The 15,090-nt window shown below is 41.2% G+C and overlaps 1 protein-coding gene across 1 annotated transcript in view; it reads right to left on the reverse strand.

The window, feature by feature from the left end:
* ephb6 (eph receptor B6) overlaps nucleotides 1–15,090 on the reverse strand; it is a 51,692-nt gene that overhangs the window by 21,563 nt on the left and 15,039 nt on the right. Inside the window, exon 2 of the mRNA XM_072460764.1 lies at nucleotides 3,982–4,046. Coding sequence (XP_072316865.1) covers nucleotides 3,982–4,046 — 65 coding nt within the window. The remainder of the gene's footprint in view (nucleotides 1–3,981; nucleotides 4,047–15,090) is intronic.

Raw genomic sequence — 15,090 nt, forward strand, 5'->3', positions numbered from 1 at the left:
TCTTATCTTATCTTTTGTTGTTTGTGTTGAATCATTCAGTGCACCATTGTTGGTGAATCACCTGTGAATTATGTTTATCGACAAATGCAATGAACCCTATTCTCATTCTGATTCTTTGATTCTATTCAGGGCCTTTTGTAATCCAAGTATTTCCATTTTAATACAGTAACTTCTAATTCTGATTCAAGTCCAGTTACCATCAATAACAACACTCCTCTTGAGTCTTGAGTGACAGCTGTAGGGGGAGGTGGTGTCAGTGTGACAGGGGGGAGGGCTTATCTCAATGAGATGCAAATGAGCCCCCCTGTGACTCTGGGCTCACTCCGGTGAGAAACTTTGGAAGCCGTTTTCTCAGTGAATGGGTTTGAGAGTTGTTTACATTCAAATGACCACAACTTACTCAAATATTATCAGATCTACATGAGTGAGACATCATTGGAAAGCTTTGAATTCACACTTTCAGAATCTGTGAATAACTCAAAATGTCTCCGGGTAGACATGTAACTGGGTTTCATACGGCCGGGCACATATCTATCCGACGTACAATTTGGCACTCGATATCGTTCGCCAGACAGCAACAGCTCAGCCTCCCTCTGCGGGATGTGCGTGGGATCGGCTGCCGTCTCTGACCCCGCTCCACGACCGTCTCCTCAAACGTTTCCTGCGGCGTTCGGGGAAGAGGCAAACCAATCATCATCTTCCCCGCTCTCGCAGTCAAACCGCGTTGCGATGCCGCGTACCAAACAATCGACTCTACGCGAGCTAGTATTCTAACATTTAGGTGAGTGGCAATTTTACTTTTGATATGGGCGGACGACTACCAAAACAGAGAATATATAAAGAATATTTTTCAGAAAATTCTCAAAATATATATCTTTTAAGACGTGGTTGCGTGTCCTGTGTATAGCTTTGGTAACAAGTGCTGATTATTAAAAGAATGATTATTCTGATTCGCACGAGCTCAGCGAAGGACTTTTTTTCTTTGTATTACTTCTACACTTTGAATCCAGTTCTTTGCCGTTGGGTTCGCCCGCAACACTTCACGGCGCCGTTTCCCCTCTCAGATGTACTTTGAATATTTTATGGACTACGTATGCAGACGACAGCGACGACGGCGACGATGTGCTCGAGTGTAATTAGGAGCAATATTAAGTCTCAGCCACAATCACTCACACACCAATGATTTGAACTGACCCGAGAGTTGACCCTGGCACAGTCACGCAACCACATGCACACACGAACACGCACACACACACACACACACGCACGCACGCACGCACACACACACACACACACACACACACACACACACACACACAAACACACACATGAAGGGTCTTTGGAGAGCGGAGACGGGGGCTGAGGAGGAGGAGGAAATACAAGAATCTGCAGCTTAACAGTGGAGCAGAAGAGAGCGGAGAGAGTGGCCCACAGCCATTTAACACCTCGACACTCTGCGCTTTTATCCACCACCGACTCTCATCTTTTACACTGTCAAAACGAACATGGCACAAGTGCAAAACATTAATCTGTTCATGTAAAAAGGGTTTGAAAAAAGTTTGAGCGTTTGTTCGGCATGATGAGGAGATCGGAGTGAGAATGTTTTTGTCACGTTTGAGAGACGTTATAAATACTGTATGTACTGTTCAACCTCTACATGCTGCCGTTAGGTCAGTTGATACGCAGTGAAAATGTGTCCTATCACAATTATGCAGACGACACTCAGATCTATGTTTCACTATCGGCAGGTGAATATGGACCAGTAGATTCACTCTGTCACTGCATCCAACAGATCAGTGTGTGGATGCAAAACAACTTTCTCCAGCTGAACTCAGACAAGACTGAAATAATCGTTTTTGGCCCACAGAAACAAAGAGAAAGTGTTAGCGGTCACCTCCAGAGTCTCGCTCTAAAACCTACAAACCAAATTAGAAATCTGGGGGTAATAATGGACTCAGACTTGAACTTTAATAGCCACGTCAAATCAATAACATCAGCAGCTTTTTACCATCTAAAAAACATTGCCAAAATCAAAAATATAGTGTCAAAACCAGATTTAGAGAGACTTATCCATGCGTTTGTCTCCAGTAGATTAGACTACTGTAACGGCCTGCTCACTGGTCTCTCCAAACGAGTTGTAAAACAGCTGCAGTACATCCAGAACGCTGCTGCTCGGGTCCTGACTAGAACCAGGAAGTATGATCACATTAGTCCTGTTCTCAGGTCTCTGCACTGGCCCCTGTGGCTCAGAGAAGAGACTTTAAAGCAGCTGAGCTTGTGTACAAGTCTCTCCATGGCCTAGCACCAAAGTACATCTTGGATATGTTAGTGCCATATGAACCATCTCGGACTCTGAGGACCTCAGGGACCGGCCTCCTGCTGGTGCCCAGAGTCAGGACAAAACATGGGGAATCTGCATTTCAGTTTTATGCAGCTAAAATCTGGAACAGTCTTCCTGAAGATGTGAGACAGGCTTCAACTCTGACAATGTTCAAATCTAAGCTAAAAACAGTTTTGTTTAGCTGCGCATATGACTGAAAGGATTTTTTCTTTGCACTCTTCTCTTTCGTTTGTGATTTTATTGGTTTAGACAATCAGTTGGATTGATGATTTTTAATTTAGTTAATTTTATTGTATTTCTGTTTCTGTTTCTGTAATTTCTTTGTGATTTGAATGCATTTTTCCTGCTGTGTGAAGCACTTTGAATTGCCTTGTGTATGAAATATGCTCTACAAATAAACTTGCCTTGCCTTGCCTATGTGCCCGTGACTGGATCATCAGAAACCTGGACGGAGTCTACGTGCTCCGGATCCAGACTTTCCTGGATCGGAGCGGGAAGTGGGAGGGGCCGGTTGATGAAAGGAACAAGCCCGCTGATTTCCTGTGGAAAACCGCAGCGCCGGTTTTCACCTGTTCATTCGCAGTGTGTCACGGTAAACGTCACATCGCAACAAAGTGGAACGCTACAATTCACAGTTTTTGTTTTTTTCGGTTCTCCTTTGAGCTAAAAGCGCGATGTCGCTGAATCCTCCGCGTATCGCTGCTCAAGAAAACTATATAGAAATAATTTGCCGATATGTATATTATACATATTGGCGAATGAATCGAGCACAAAGCAGTGGAAATGTAGTGGTAATTGTGGAGAATAAAGATGACTCAAACATGTATGAATACATGCATTTGGCCTTACATGCATACATGCATATAAGTCGCACCTTTTCTCATAGTTTTGGCCGGGTTGCGTCTTATACTTATATCTATACTTATATACTCCGGAACGACTTATATGTAATATAATATAATAATTGATGATTAACAATTATTTTAATGAAAATAATTTGTTATTTTCGCACTTGCAACCTTATTTCATACTCCAGTGCAAATTATATATGTTTCTTCTCTATTATGCATTTTTTGGCTGGAGCAACTTATAGTCCGGAAAATAGGTAGTACTACATGAATACATATTCATAGTTATAACTGAATATAACTGTATTACTAGTTCGGTCAGTGTGAGTCTCCCTTGTCCTGCCGGTTCTGGAGCAATGACACACTCGCACTGGACTCGCACTGAACTCGCACTGGACTCGCACTGGACTCGTACTGGACTCGCACTGGACTCGCACTGGACTCGTACTGGACTCGCACTGGACTCATACTGGACTCATACTGGACTCGCACTGGACTCGCACTGGACTCGCACTGGACTCATACTGGACTCATACTGGACTCGTACTGGACTCGTACTGGACTCGTACTGGACTCGCACTGGACTCGCACTGGACTCGCACTGGACTCGTACTGGACTCGCACTGGACTCGTACTGGACTCGTACTGGACTCGCACTGGACTCGTACTGGACTCATACTGGACTCATACTGGACTCATACTGGACTCGCACTGGACTCATACTGGACTCGCACTGGACTCCTCCAAAGTCCCAGCAGCACAGCGCACAACAGCAGCGGGGACAGAACTCACCCCTGTGTCCGGATACGTGGTCCAGCCCAGCTCCGAGGTCGACTCTGACGTGTCCAGCAACATCACTGCCAAAGAAACAAACAGAAACAGGCGCTTTTACTTTTCACAGTGGACATACGGGAAGGACGCAAGATTACAACCTCACAATCGAATCAAAGTCACAAAGTCTGGGGTTATTCAACTCCTCGACGAGTGAATTATGTATGCAATAAATACATTTTTGAAAATTACTTCAATTGGACCCAAAAACAAAGCTGCGTTGAATGTTAATCATGTAGTCCAAATCAAGTCAAAGCCAAAGCTAGATCCAGTACAAACTCAAAACTAAAACAAAACGACTGAAACAGCATTAAAATGATGGGAATTCATAAAAAAAAAATGTTGTGTAATTTGAAAGAACTTTCTACAACAAATATACCGGTACATTTAGTTTTTGAAGTCCATTGGAATATATTTACTCCTCCTTTGGTCCTTTGTGGTCTAGTGTCAAAACTATAATTCCAATTGACTTGATTTTTGTGAGTTATCTAAAGCAGTGGTTCTCAAGCTGGGAGTCAGGACCCGCATGGGGGTCGCGAATTGATTTCAGGGGGTCCCGGGTGACATGAGGGAAAATTGGAATTCAATACAACAGTTTTAAACAAGGCTTGACACCCTTCAAATGCTGTGGTGAAGGTAGATTATTATTCGTTGGCCGACCAAAGTAAATTTATCAAGGTTTATATCGTCAAAATGAAATTAAACATTACAAATGACGCTCCTTTATCACTTTGGGGTGGACTATTTTTATGTGTGGGGGTCACAAATGTCAACGGTGGTTATTTTGAGGTCTGAAAAAGGTTGAGAGCCACTGATCTAAATCGGCTCACGACAAACTAGTGCATGGTTTTATTTTGACACAACTTGCGTCATGTCAAATTTTGACCAATTTTAAGATTTTATTTTTCAACAGTTCCAGCTCAAACCTTTCACATGGGAAGACTTACAGTGACCTAAATAACAATCAAGACACAAAATAGGGACAATGACTTTATAATGCTGGTTGTTTATGTTTAATTGGTTTGTCGCAAATGAGAGACACAGAGCGTTAAAGGGTTTCTCTGATGAAAATGATAAATAGTTTAAAAAAAGCACTTCCAGCCCAGGTAACGATGACAATGATCAACATACGGCTACGATTCTTTCTTTTATATAATTGGCTGGTCACATTTCGTCGTCGTATCGTTGCGGCTTTACTAAACGGCCTCTGTGACATCTCGCCCCGACGAGGGGCCCACAGCGAGCCCTCGCCCGTCTCTTCACAGCACGAGGCGACAGACGCAGCTCTGGCCTTTAAAGTCAGAAGACACGACCTTTAATCGCGGCTCCGCATCAGCTCAATCAGACTTGTCTTTTTGCACAGTGGAGCGCGACACCCGAACGCACCGCAGCCGCCCGGCACTTATCGCTTCTGACAGAGGAACAACGCCGACGCCCCGCTGAGGAGAAAGTCTAAGAGAATTATCAGTTTCAGACACAAAAATCTGCTGGATTTCAGTTCGTTTTCATCTCTTAACAAAGGTCAAAGCGTCACGTTAGCATTGGGATCGCGTACACAATCAGTGGGCTGGAATAAATAATTGCAGTTTTTCTGAAAAGCACTGCATTTGTGATTAAGTTTAGCAGGTTTTGTACATGGAGGATGTTGTGTCACTTAAAACTGTATTTTTAAAGTCTCAATGTACATGAAAATAAGTCGTTTGACTAATGACAGAAAATAATCCAGGTTTTAAGTTTAGTATTGTTTTTGCTTCATAAAAATCAATCACAATTCCATGAAAAAACACATTTCCTGAACAGACTTAATACAAACAGTTTTTATTCACTGTCATTTCAGTCAAACAAATGACAAAAATAAGAGTACCAGTCATCACAATGGAAATGTCAATGGTCGAAGTGAGGAAAGTGCATTTTCACAAAAGTTATTATTATCCAAAATTTGTGTTTCTTAAATTATCATAAGTTACTTAAAAAACACATTGTCAGGTCCGTGAAACAAAATCCCCACAAAAATGCTTTTACGTTAAAAAATAACCACCATTTTGACCCTCTAAAAACCACGTTCTGAAACACATCACACATCAGTTTATATTTTAGTCTTAAGTAAAAGTACAGATCACATTAAAGATCTATTTAAGTAATGAAGCAGCCGTTTTAAAATGTACTTTAAGTGTAAAAAGTGTTTAAAAAGTCATATATCAAGTCCATTTGAAAGGTCCAAATGTGTCTTTGGTCTGGTCCTGGTATGAGCTCAGTTTGGTCCTGACTCGATTTGTCTCCGTTGTGTTCCAAATGTAATGCTTCCTGACAACCGCACACATATTTCTGCATCCAAACAAAAATATTCTTCCATCTATTCCTTTTTGTGAAGTGCTTTTCAGGATAAAACCCACAGATGGAGCCTCAAATCTGTCATTCAGTCCCTCCTCCCGCCGGCTGCACCCACGAGTCTGTCAATCTCTCCGAATTCACACTCTTTTTTTTCAACTTTTTTTTCCCATGGATTTAGTCTGCCATTTGTGAACAGAAAAGAATACAAATGGACTATGACAGCAACGGCTAAACCGTCAGAAGGAATAAATAGTCTTGAGGCAGCCTAGAGCAGCAGTTTGTCTGGTTTTTGTAGACGAAATGATCAGGAGAAAATCAGATTGTCAAAAAAACAATACCTAGATATGAACTGAGAGAAAAACAACTAGATTTTATCGACGCTTATGACAATTCTGAACATTTCTGAATTGTTTAAACGGCTCTTGATCTCGATCTAACCCCGTACTAAAAGAAAGAAACTGCTATTATTATTTATTGTGTTTTTATGTCAGAAAGTGTTTTGTAATTATTATGGCTAATTATTATAAATTCAATTCTTCTATTGAAAGTTTGAAATTTTAGAATTTTATAATAGAAGAGAAATTCAGTCACATGGCCAAAAAAGCTTATAAAGGACAAGTGCGTTCTTTATTATTAGGGATGTAACGGTGTTTAAATTACAATATATTCACCTGACAGTATCATATTTATTGTAATATTGTTGCAACTGGTGGTGCTCTTGTAGTAATTTGACTTTCTATTGAAAACTAACTTACAAACCTTTAGTGGTGTTATTTTTTATTTTCAAACAAACAGAAAACAACTAATACAGTCAAACAAACAGGGCAAGACCAGAAAGAAACAAATTAGGTATTATATAGGTAATTATCAAGGCAGTGGCATCCAAAGAAAAAGAAAGTTATGGAATGCATTTTTATAGATTGATGTAGATTGATTTGTCCCCCATTTTCCTTCCAAACATGCAACTCTGGTCCTCCATCGAGAAGTACATCAATTTTCCCATTCTTCGTCCATCAAAACAAAATTACCCTCTTTCCCCATTCAATTTAAAATATATTTTGTGGATTGTCAGTCCAGTTTTAGTGCTGTTATTAATGTCATAGTACGGATTAAGATTTAAAAAGGATAAATACCAGTTTATTGTGAGGCAAATGCAACAAAGGCAAAGCTGATTCTAATTAAGTCTGATCATAATGACACGATAATTACCACTCGACTTGTGGTTTAATAGAATAGAACCAGAACAACACGTTTTGGGGCTTCGTGTTTATATTGTGTGCACTTCTTTCTCTTTGCACTAGTGGGGAATTTTATGTCATGTTTTTGTAGCACGGTGATTTGAGCTGTACAAATCACCGTGGACTATCACGGACTAATTATAGATATTAACAAAGTACTATGGTGCTTCATCTGGCTTTGTATTTGTTGCGGTTTATGTTTTGAACTATATTGTACATTTAGAGCAATTGCATCAGTGCCAATTAAATCCAGATTAAATATTATCGTGTTATTTTCTGTAGAAGTATAAACTGTATTTCCCGTTATTGTGACAGGGACACAGGCAGAACATGCAAACTCCACAGAGGAAAAAGCTTGTCATGTCCCAGATTGAACCTTCCTGCTGAGAGACGAGTAGCTGTTCGATGAGAGTGACAAAAGTGGGACAGTGACGGCATGGGAATTGTCCATTGATTTGTTCCCATGCCCCGCGCTCCCGCCGCTCCCGCCGCACCCGCCCCTCCCGCCGCACCCGCCCTCCCGCAGTTGTCAACATAATCAAACATCATTGAGGGTTTAGACACGGCGTGGTTGAAATGCTGGCTCACTAATCACGACCTCGACGAATCCCGATCCCGTTAACATCACATACCGACACACGCAAGCGACCGTGTCATTCCAAATTCAATTAACCCTTCGCTCCGGGGCAGAGTCGTTCATAAATAAGATACGGCAAACTGTTTAAACATGAATATTTCAGCTACTTTCCGACCTCTTAGTGACGCTTATGGAGCCTGGCGTCGTGTTCCCTCTGCCTTTTTTTTCTTCCAAGTTATGCATGAATAGTAAATGTGCTGCTTACTTAGAAGTCTGTGTAGTCCCTCGGTCGTCCGTAGCAAAAGAAGATTGAATTCTGTCAACTGGACAAAAAGTTTTATGACGATTCGAGATGGAGTTTTGGAGGAGCGTCAAAAAGTATTCCCTCCAATTCTTGTCCAGTTGACAGCGTTTCAATTTCTTTTGCTAGGCCAGAATGGAAATCGCACAATGGCAAACTTTTAAACTGGTGTAAAACTAAAGATGCCCTGTGTTTCCATGCATTTAAAACTCGGTTGGTTGAACTTCCTGGTAGTTTTCTGTTTCATTCAGCCAATCACAGCACACGAATCACAGAACATCTTCAGTTTTGGTTCGAGTACGAATGTCGAAAAGGCTCATATCCCACATGTTAACGCGTCGCAAAGCCAGAAATGACACGTGAAAAACTAGAAAACGTTTCGGATGGTGAGAAATGGAGACGGGGGATGTTGTTTTGTCGGAGGACGAGGACACGCCGGTGAACGCCGTCAGTGCTTTGTCCGTCTTTACCTTCGCTCTCACCGTGTCACCAAAGCGTTCGCACACGATCGAGCCTCTGACGGCGAAACAACACGTCCTCGACACACTGTGGATAGAGCTATTAACAAATCACCAGGTTCGTATGTGTCCTCTGCCAAAACAACACACCTCCCGGTACTTTAAACCTCTATTAGGGTCGTCAAAAGTATCAATACCCAGAGATACTTATCGATACTCAAGCTAATATCAAAACTAGACGGTCATTTCATATCAGCCTAGGCTATTGATATTCCAAAGACGTTCATTTGGTCTTCTGATGATTTATTGATTTATTAGCCGATTCACACATTTATTAGCCGATTCACACAGGTTTTGGCGTCGTCTTCTTACCGAAATCGGCATGAAATAAAACATTCCGCGTGCTTTTCCGGATGTTCCTCGACTGTACTGACATAAAAGTGTTCTGAGGCTCATCATTTTAGAGAAATTGGCGTCCTTTTGGCACAAATTATCCCAGGTGCGGGGAAGTGCTCTACATCTTTCTCTGTGTGCATGACTCATTTTTGCAAACGTGCCAGTTTTTTCAGCAATCCAATTTATCGAAACCTTTTTGGACATGCTTTAAGGATGTAATGCGTTCCGTGTATAATGCCACATGCCAATAAAGTTAAACGGCTTTCCAGATTTAATGGAAGGCTCTGCTCAAGTCGTCCCTAACTGAAATATTGATATTGCAGTACTTAACAGCCATATTATCCCTATAACTTCCAATATCCTGCAGCCCTCCTATTGATTAAAGTGCCTCTGACAAGTTGGATGACTCATTGAACTAAAATTCAGTTAAGATAAATATATTTTGAACATTTTAATTTCCTGTTTGTGATTGATGACATCGCACTAGGAAATTACTCTGCAAACACTGGGGAAAAACTCATCTTATGTCAAATGATTTTATTTGACAAATAGAAATATATGAGAGCGACTTTGTTTTGTTGACTCAATGTTTAGACAGTCAAAATGTTGTTTCTTTTGTGTAATTTATGCTTAAACGGTGACTGGAATGAGTGTACAGGAAGTGTGATGTCACTTCCTGTCATTTTCTACATATTCTCCAACGTTTTCTCCACAAATATCCACTTGATTGGGGTAAAACTATAATTTATAAGTACAACAGGTATAATAAACAAACTTATAAAAGTATTTTCCGGACTATAACTCGCACCTTTTTTCATAGTTTTGGCCGGGTGCGACTTATACTTATATACTTATACTCCAGTGCAACTTATATATGTTTTTTTCTTCTCTATTATGCATTTTTTTGGCTGGTGCGACTAGAAAATGGCAAAAACCAGTCAAATAATCTTGACATCCACAATTGCAGCCTAAACTCTACTTTCTCTAAACTCTAGCACGATGAATAATATCCACGGTGAGAATGGCCGACTACACGGCTTTCCGGTTCAAAAATAGGAGCGTTTTCCAGCCGTAAAACTCTTCAGATCGTTCTCCGTGATCCCCTCCTGGTCTCAAACTTGGCTGACAGCGTTGCGTCGTTCTGACTCGGCGCTCCTCCTGAGTGCTTTTTTTAAAAAATTATTTATTTATCTTTATCTAATGCACGGCTCCCCGATGGCCCTTTACTCTCCGGTGCGGCGGTCCCAGTGCGCCGCCCTCCCTCGTCCGCTCTCACTCAACATTCTGTGTATTATTCATCTGCAAAGTGACATCTCTGTACGTTAAACCGGGGCGGCACGCTGCTCCATTATTGATGCCGGTTCTGTTGTTTGTTTGGAGCTTTGTCAAACCCGGAGGGGGGGAAAAGAGAGAGAGCGGGCGGCAGTATGTAGCAAGCGGGGATTATATGAGTTTCCGCTTGTGTTTGTGATGTGTAAATGCTGCTTCTGTTTCGGTGCCGTGCCTTTGTTCTCCGCGGGTGTGAATGGTGTTTGCGGCGTTTTCTAGAGGTGACCTGTGTTAGACGGCCCCGTCCTCTGGCGCTGGAGTGCTCTCTTCTGCTGCACTGACCCTCTCGGCTCCACTCGGTGTGCCCGTGCATACATCAGTAAAACGTGCACTTGTGTGTGACGCGTTTTGCGTTTGGAAGTAACGGTACTTGAGTGAAATGTTTGGTTACTTCTACAAGTGACGAGGGCGGCAACTAACTCTATTAGTCGACTTGTATTAGTTCTATTGTGCATTGAGACTTTTTAAATACATTATCAAACAAATAAAGGTTGAAATATGGTGACTGAAAGCTTCTAGATTCAGAATATTTCAAAAGAACAAGCATAATTGCTGAAAATCAGAAACAGTTCATTCTATTGTTGTCATTTTGATTTAATTATGCCAGGTTCTTTGTTATAAAACAGTCTTTTTGTATGTATTTTAGAGTCTGTATAGTCCAGATTTAGTATTCACGATTAGTTGCAGTCCTACAAGTGGAAAAAGCTTTTCGTTGGCAATGTTAAATCATTTGAGCCTCAGAAATGGCTTAGTTTTTCTGATTTTTCAGGTCTATTCATAGATTCTGAAGGTAGATCCAGGGCATTTTATTTCCCACAAAGTGTCACAGATGAAAAGATTTGGCTTTTTGAGTGCCATCGGGTTCAATCTTGTTAAAAAAGTGTCTCCTAGTCATGTATTTATTCAGTGTTGTATTTCCTGCATGTTTAAGTAACTCTGTATTGTTCTGCAACTGAGGCTCAAGCGCTCAGAAAATTCCTGTTTTCCCCTACCCCCTATCCCCGCCCATATCATATTATTATTATTTGAAAAATGTAGACTCAAGTGATACGTGTCGGATTCTGAAATGTCACGCAGCCACAGTGAAAACGAATGAAACCTGTAAAAGTCTGCTGCTTGTTATAGAGAAACGTCACTATGAAGAGGCGGAGCTTATCAGTTCTGCAGGTTTGAACAGGAAGTCAATGGATTATTTTCTATTATTAATTATTATTATTAAGCTGTTCAAGATCAAAATTGTGGTTTACAATTAACCAAATGCAAACAGAGGATCTACTTTATAGTTCAATATTAAGCACCTGAAAAAATCTGTTGTGTCCAAACAGTTTTACTTGAGTAGTAATTCCTCTTCTACTCTGCCTAAAAGAGCGTGTTGCTTTTATCTGTCCTCGGTGGGTGTGAATGGCATTTTAGAGGTGACCTGTATTAGCCTCAGCCGCTGGAGTGCTCTCTTCAGCTCACTGACCCTCTCGGCGCCTCTGAGTGTGCCCATGCATACATCCACACTCCACTTCTGAGTGTGGTTCTGTTGCTCGTGTCGCACCGCTTTGCCACTGGTTAAAGCTACTTCAGAACACATTTCTCAGCCTCTCTGCGTCCCACAGTGATGTGGAGTGTTAATATTAACACAAGGGCCTGAGTGTGGGAGCGTGAAATATGCTTTAACAGCAGCAGACAGTGGGCCGCAGACCAAATGCACTTGCACAGTACGAGTTAAACACATGTAAGAAGTGTCACATGAGCGCCATGCACTTGGTCTTTGGTCCCTGGTCCCAGGCCTGTCCACATACATTAGTGTTGTCCCCGTACTGACATTTCAAGCTTCCATAATAAGGAACAGGCTCGTTACTCAATAACACAATTGAGAAATGCCAAAACAAATATAATTTTCGACACAAAATTAAAGTAGTTTCATTAATATTTCCATGTGTCTTACACTAGTTCTAATAAAAGCTCAAGATCATTCTAAAACTGTTATATATCTCATTAGCATCTCATTACTAATTTGAACTTGATTGCAAATCAGATACTACTATTGATACTTTTGACAAACCTAGTTGATGTTACTACAATGTACACCTGTCAAATAATTTATATTTATTGGGATATTAAACGGAGAGGAGAAAGCATGGAATGAGTTTTGAGAGTTTGTTGTGAGTATATTCTGCCTCTTTACATACAAATAATTATGCATACTTTTTGAGAGCTTTTGTAATTAACTGCATGGATCATGTTCAGTTGACTGCACTTTTCCTCTCCTCTTACAATCTATCTGCCACATGTTTACATTCAACTAATTGTTGATTAAAAGTTAAATTAATTACACAGTTACTGCTGCATAAATGATGATAAACACAACAATTACAGGGAGGTTTTAGCGCATTTCTGATGGATTGCCATAATATCTTAAAGGCGGTATGGACGATTTTTCGGCGATTTGAGAACACAGGTGGAAGTGCGCATGCGCACTCCCCCGTGCGGACTGATACAACACACACGTGCGTTTGTTTATTAGCGCAACGGAGCGCATCACATCTCTCGTCTCCCGTAGATTTCTGTCCACTTCTGCGTCAGCTCGAACTGTCTTTCTCCGTCTTCATTTTGCCCCGTACACTGAGGGAACTATATTATGATAGATCCATGCGCTTAGGCACGCGGAAACGTGGGGACGAGCCTGACGCGGCTGCAGGTGAGCAATAGGTGCGTTTTATGATTGATACGTGGCAGGACAAATGATTTATCCACGTCACGAGGAAATATGATAAAAAAAATTGCTGAAAAAAATCGTCCATTCCACCTTTAACACAGCCAGAATAGTAAAAAAATGTGTATTATTTTTGGTCAATATTACACCACTAGCCTTTGGTCCACTCATTCCCATCATTTCTGCTGCTCCACTTCTCCCACAGTCAGTGAAGTTTACAAACCCTCAGAGCCACAACCACAAAGATGCGCCGCGACGCCAGAGCAGAGGATTAACTCTAGAAATAAAGCATTTTCAAAAGCGGCTCATCCAAATAAAAGTCCCCGCTGCAGCAAACACACACAAAAAAGATCAAGAGCAGTAAGCAGCAAAAAAACTCCAATCTTCTCTTCTTTTTGAATATAATTGAATTGCTATCGACTAATCGTGAATAGTCGACGATCCAAAATAATAGTTTTATTTTGAAGATCGTAATCGTTATCTCTACGGACAATACCGACTCTAAAACACATGACAAAAGACCTTTAATAGCGAAGACAGTAGCAATAATGTCCAAAAATATACCTTATTCGCAAATATTCTCTATGTAGAAGCCTTTGGTCACCATATTTCAACCTTTATTTGGTTAAAAAACGTATTTCAAAAGTTTCAATCTAGAACAGAATCAATCGTGTGACTAGTTGACAAAAATATACATTAGTTGCCGGCCTAATTTAATTGATTTATAGCGAGAAATGACAACATGTTTTTCTCTATATTATGGGGGACGACCAGGATAGCGGGGATGGGCAATGTATCGGTTACAGCAGTGGTCCCCAAACTACGGCCCGCGGGCCACATCCGGCCCGTTGGGCCTTTCAATTCGGTCCGCCAAGCTTGTCCAAGTTATATTTAAAAAAAAAAAAAAAGTTTTAATTTTTTTTATTAGACAGTAGATGGAATGAGAAAGAAAGGAAGGGGAATGATGAGAGAGAAAGGAGGACATGCAGCAAATGTCGGAGTAATTCATTCAAACTCACGATACAGTGGCTGGCCGTTCATTTTACCTTTTGCCTGTAATGCTCACATTTCCCCAATAGATGGCCACTGTTCCCTCTAAGCTGCGCGCCTGCGCAGCTGCGCACTGCTCACACATAGTGCACTGCTCGCACTTAGTGCACCGCTCGCACTTAGTGCACCGCTCGCACTTAGTGCACCGCTCGCACTTAGTGCACCGCTTGCACTTAGTGCGCGCACAAGAAAATCTATGGCGCGCAGAAAATAGAATTCACCACAAACGGCCACCGGGGCCAATCAAGCAGGAAGCGCAAGTGTTTGACACTGAAGAAGACACTTGTGAACAGTAGAAGACTCTTGTGGACAGTAGAAGACTTTTGTGGACAGTAGAAGACTTTTATGGACAGTAGAAGACAGTAGATAACTAATCATTATTTAATGCATTTGGAAAACTGGAAATTTGTACATTGAGCCTTGTATTTGTTGCTTTGTTACAAGTTACAGGTCAAATCTTGCGTGTAATTTATAGTAATTCATTAGTTCAAACAAACACCATATGTGACTCGCCACGGCAATTGTCGGACCATGTCGGCCTCGGTGAAACTGAGAAAAACAGCATTTTACTTTTTTTTCCCCAAATTTGTGATTTTCATTTTTTTGCAGAATGTGCTAGTTGAAGTTATGAATAAGCCCCTGTGTGCTTCAGATAACACTATTGGTTGTCTTAAACGTATACATTA

This window comes from Eucyclogobius newberryi, unplaced genomic scaffold (genome assembly GCF_026437365.1).
Source record: "Eucyclogobius newberryi isolate DKJ021-1_F unplaced genomic scaffold, fEucNew1.0.hap1 SCAF_3, whole genome shotgun sequence".
Lineage (NCBI taxonomy): Eukaryota > Metazoa > Chordata > Actinopteri > Gobiiformes > Gobiidae > Eucyclogobius > Eucyclogobius newberryi.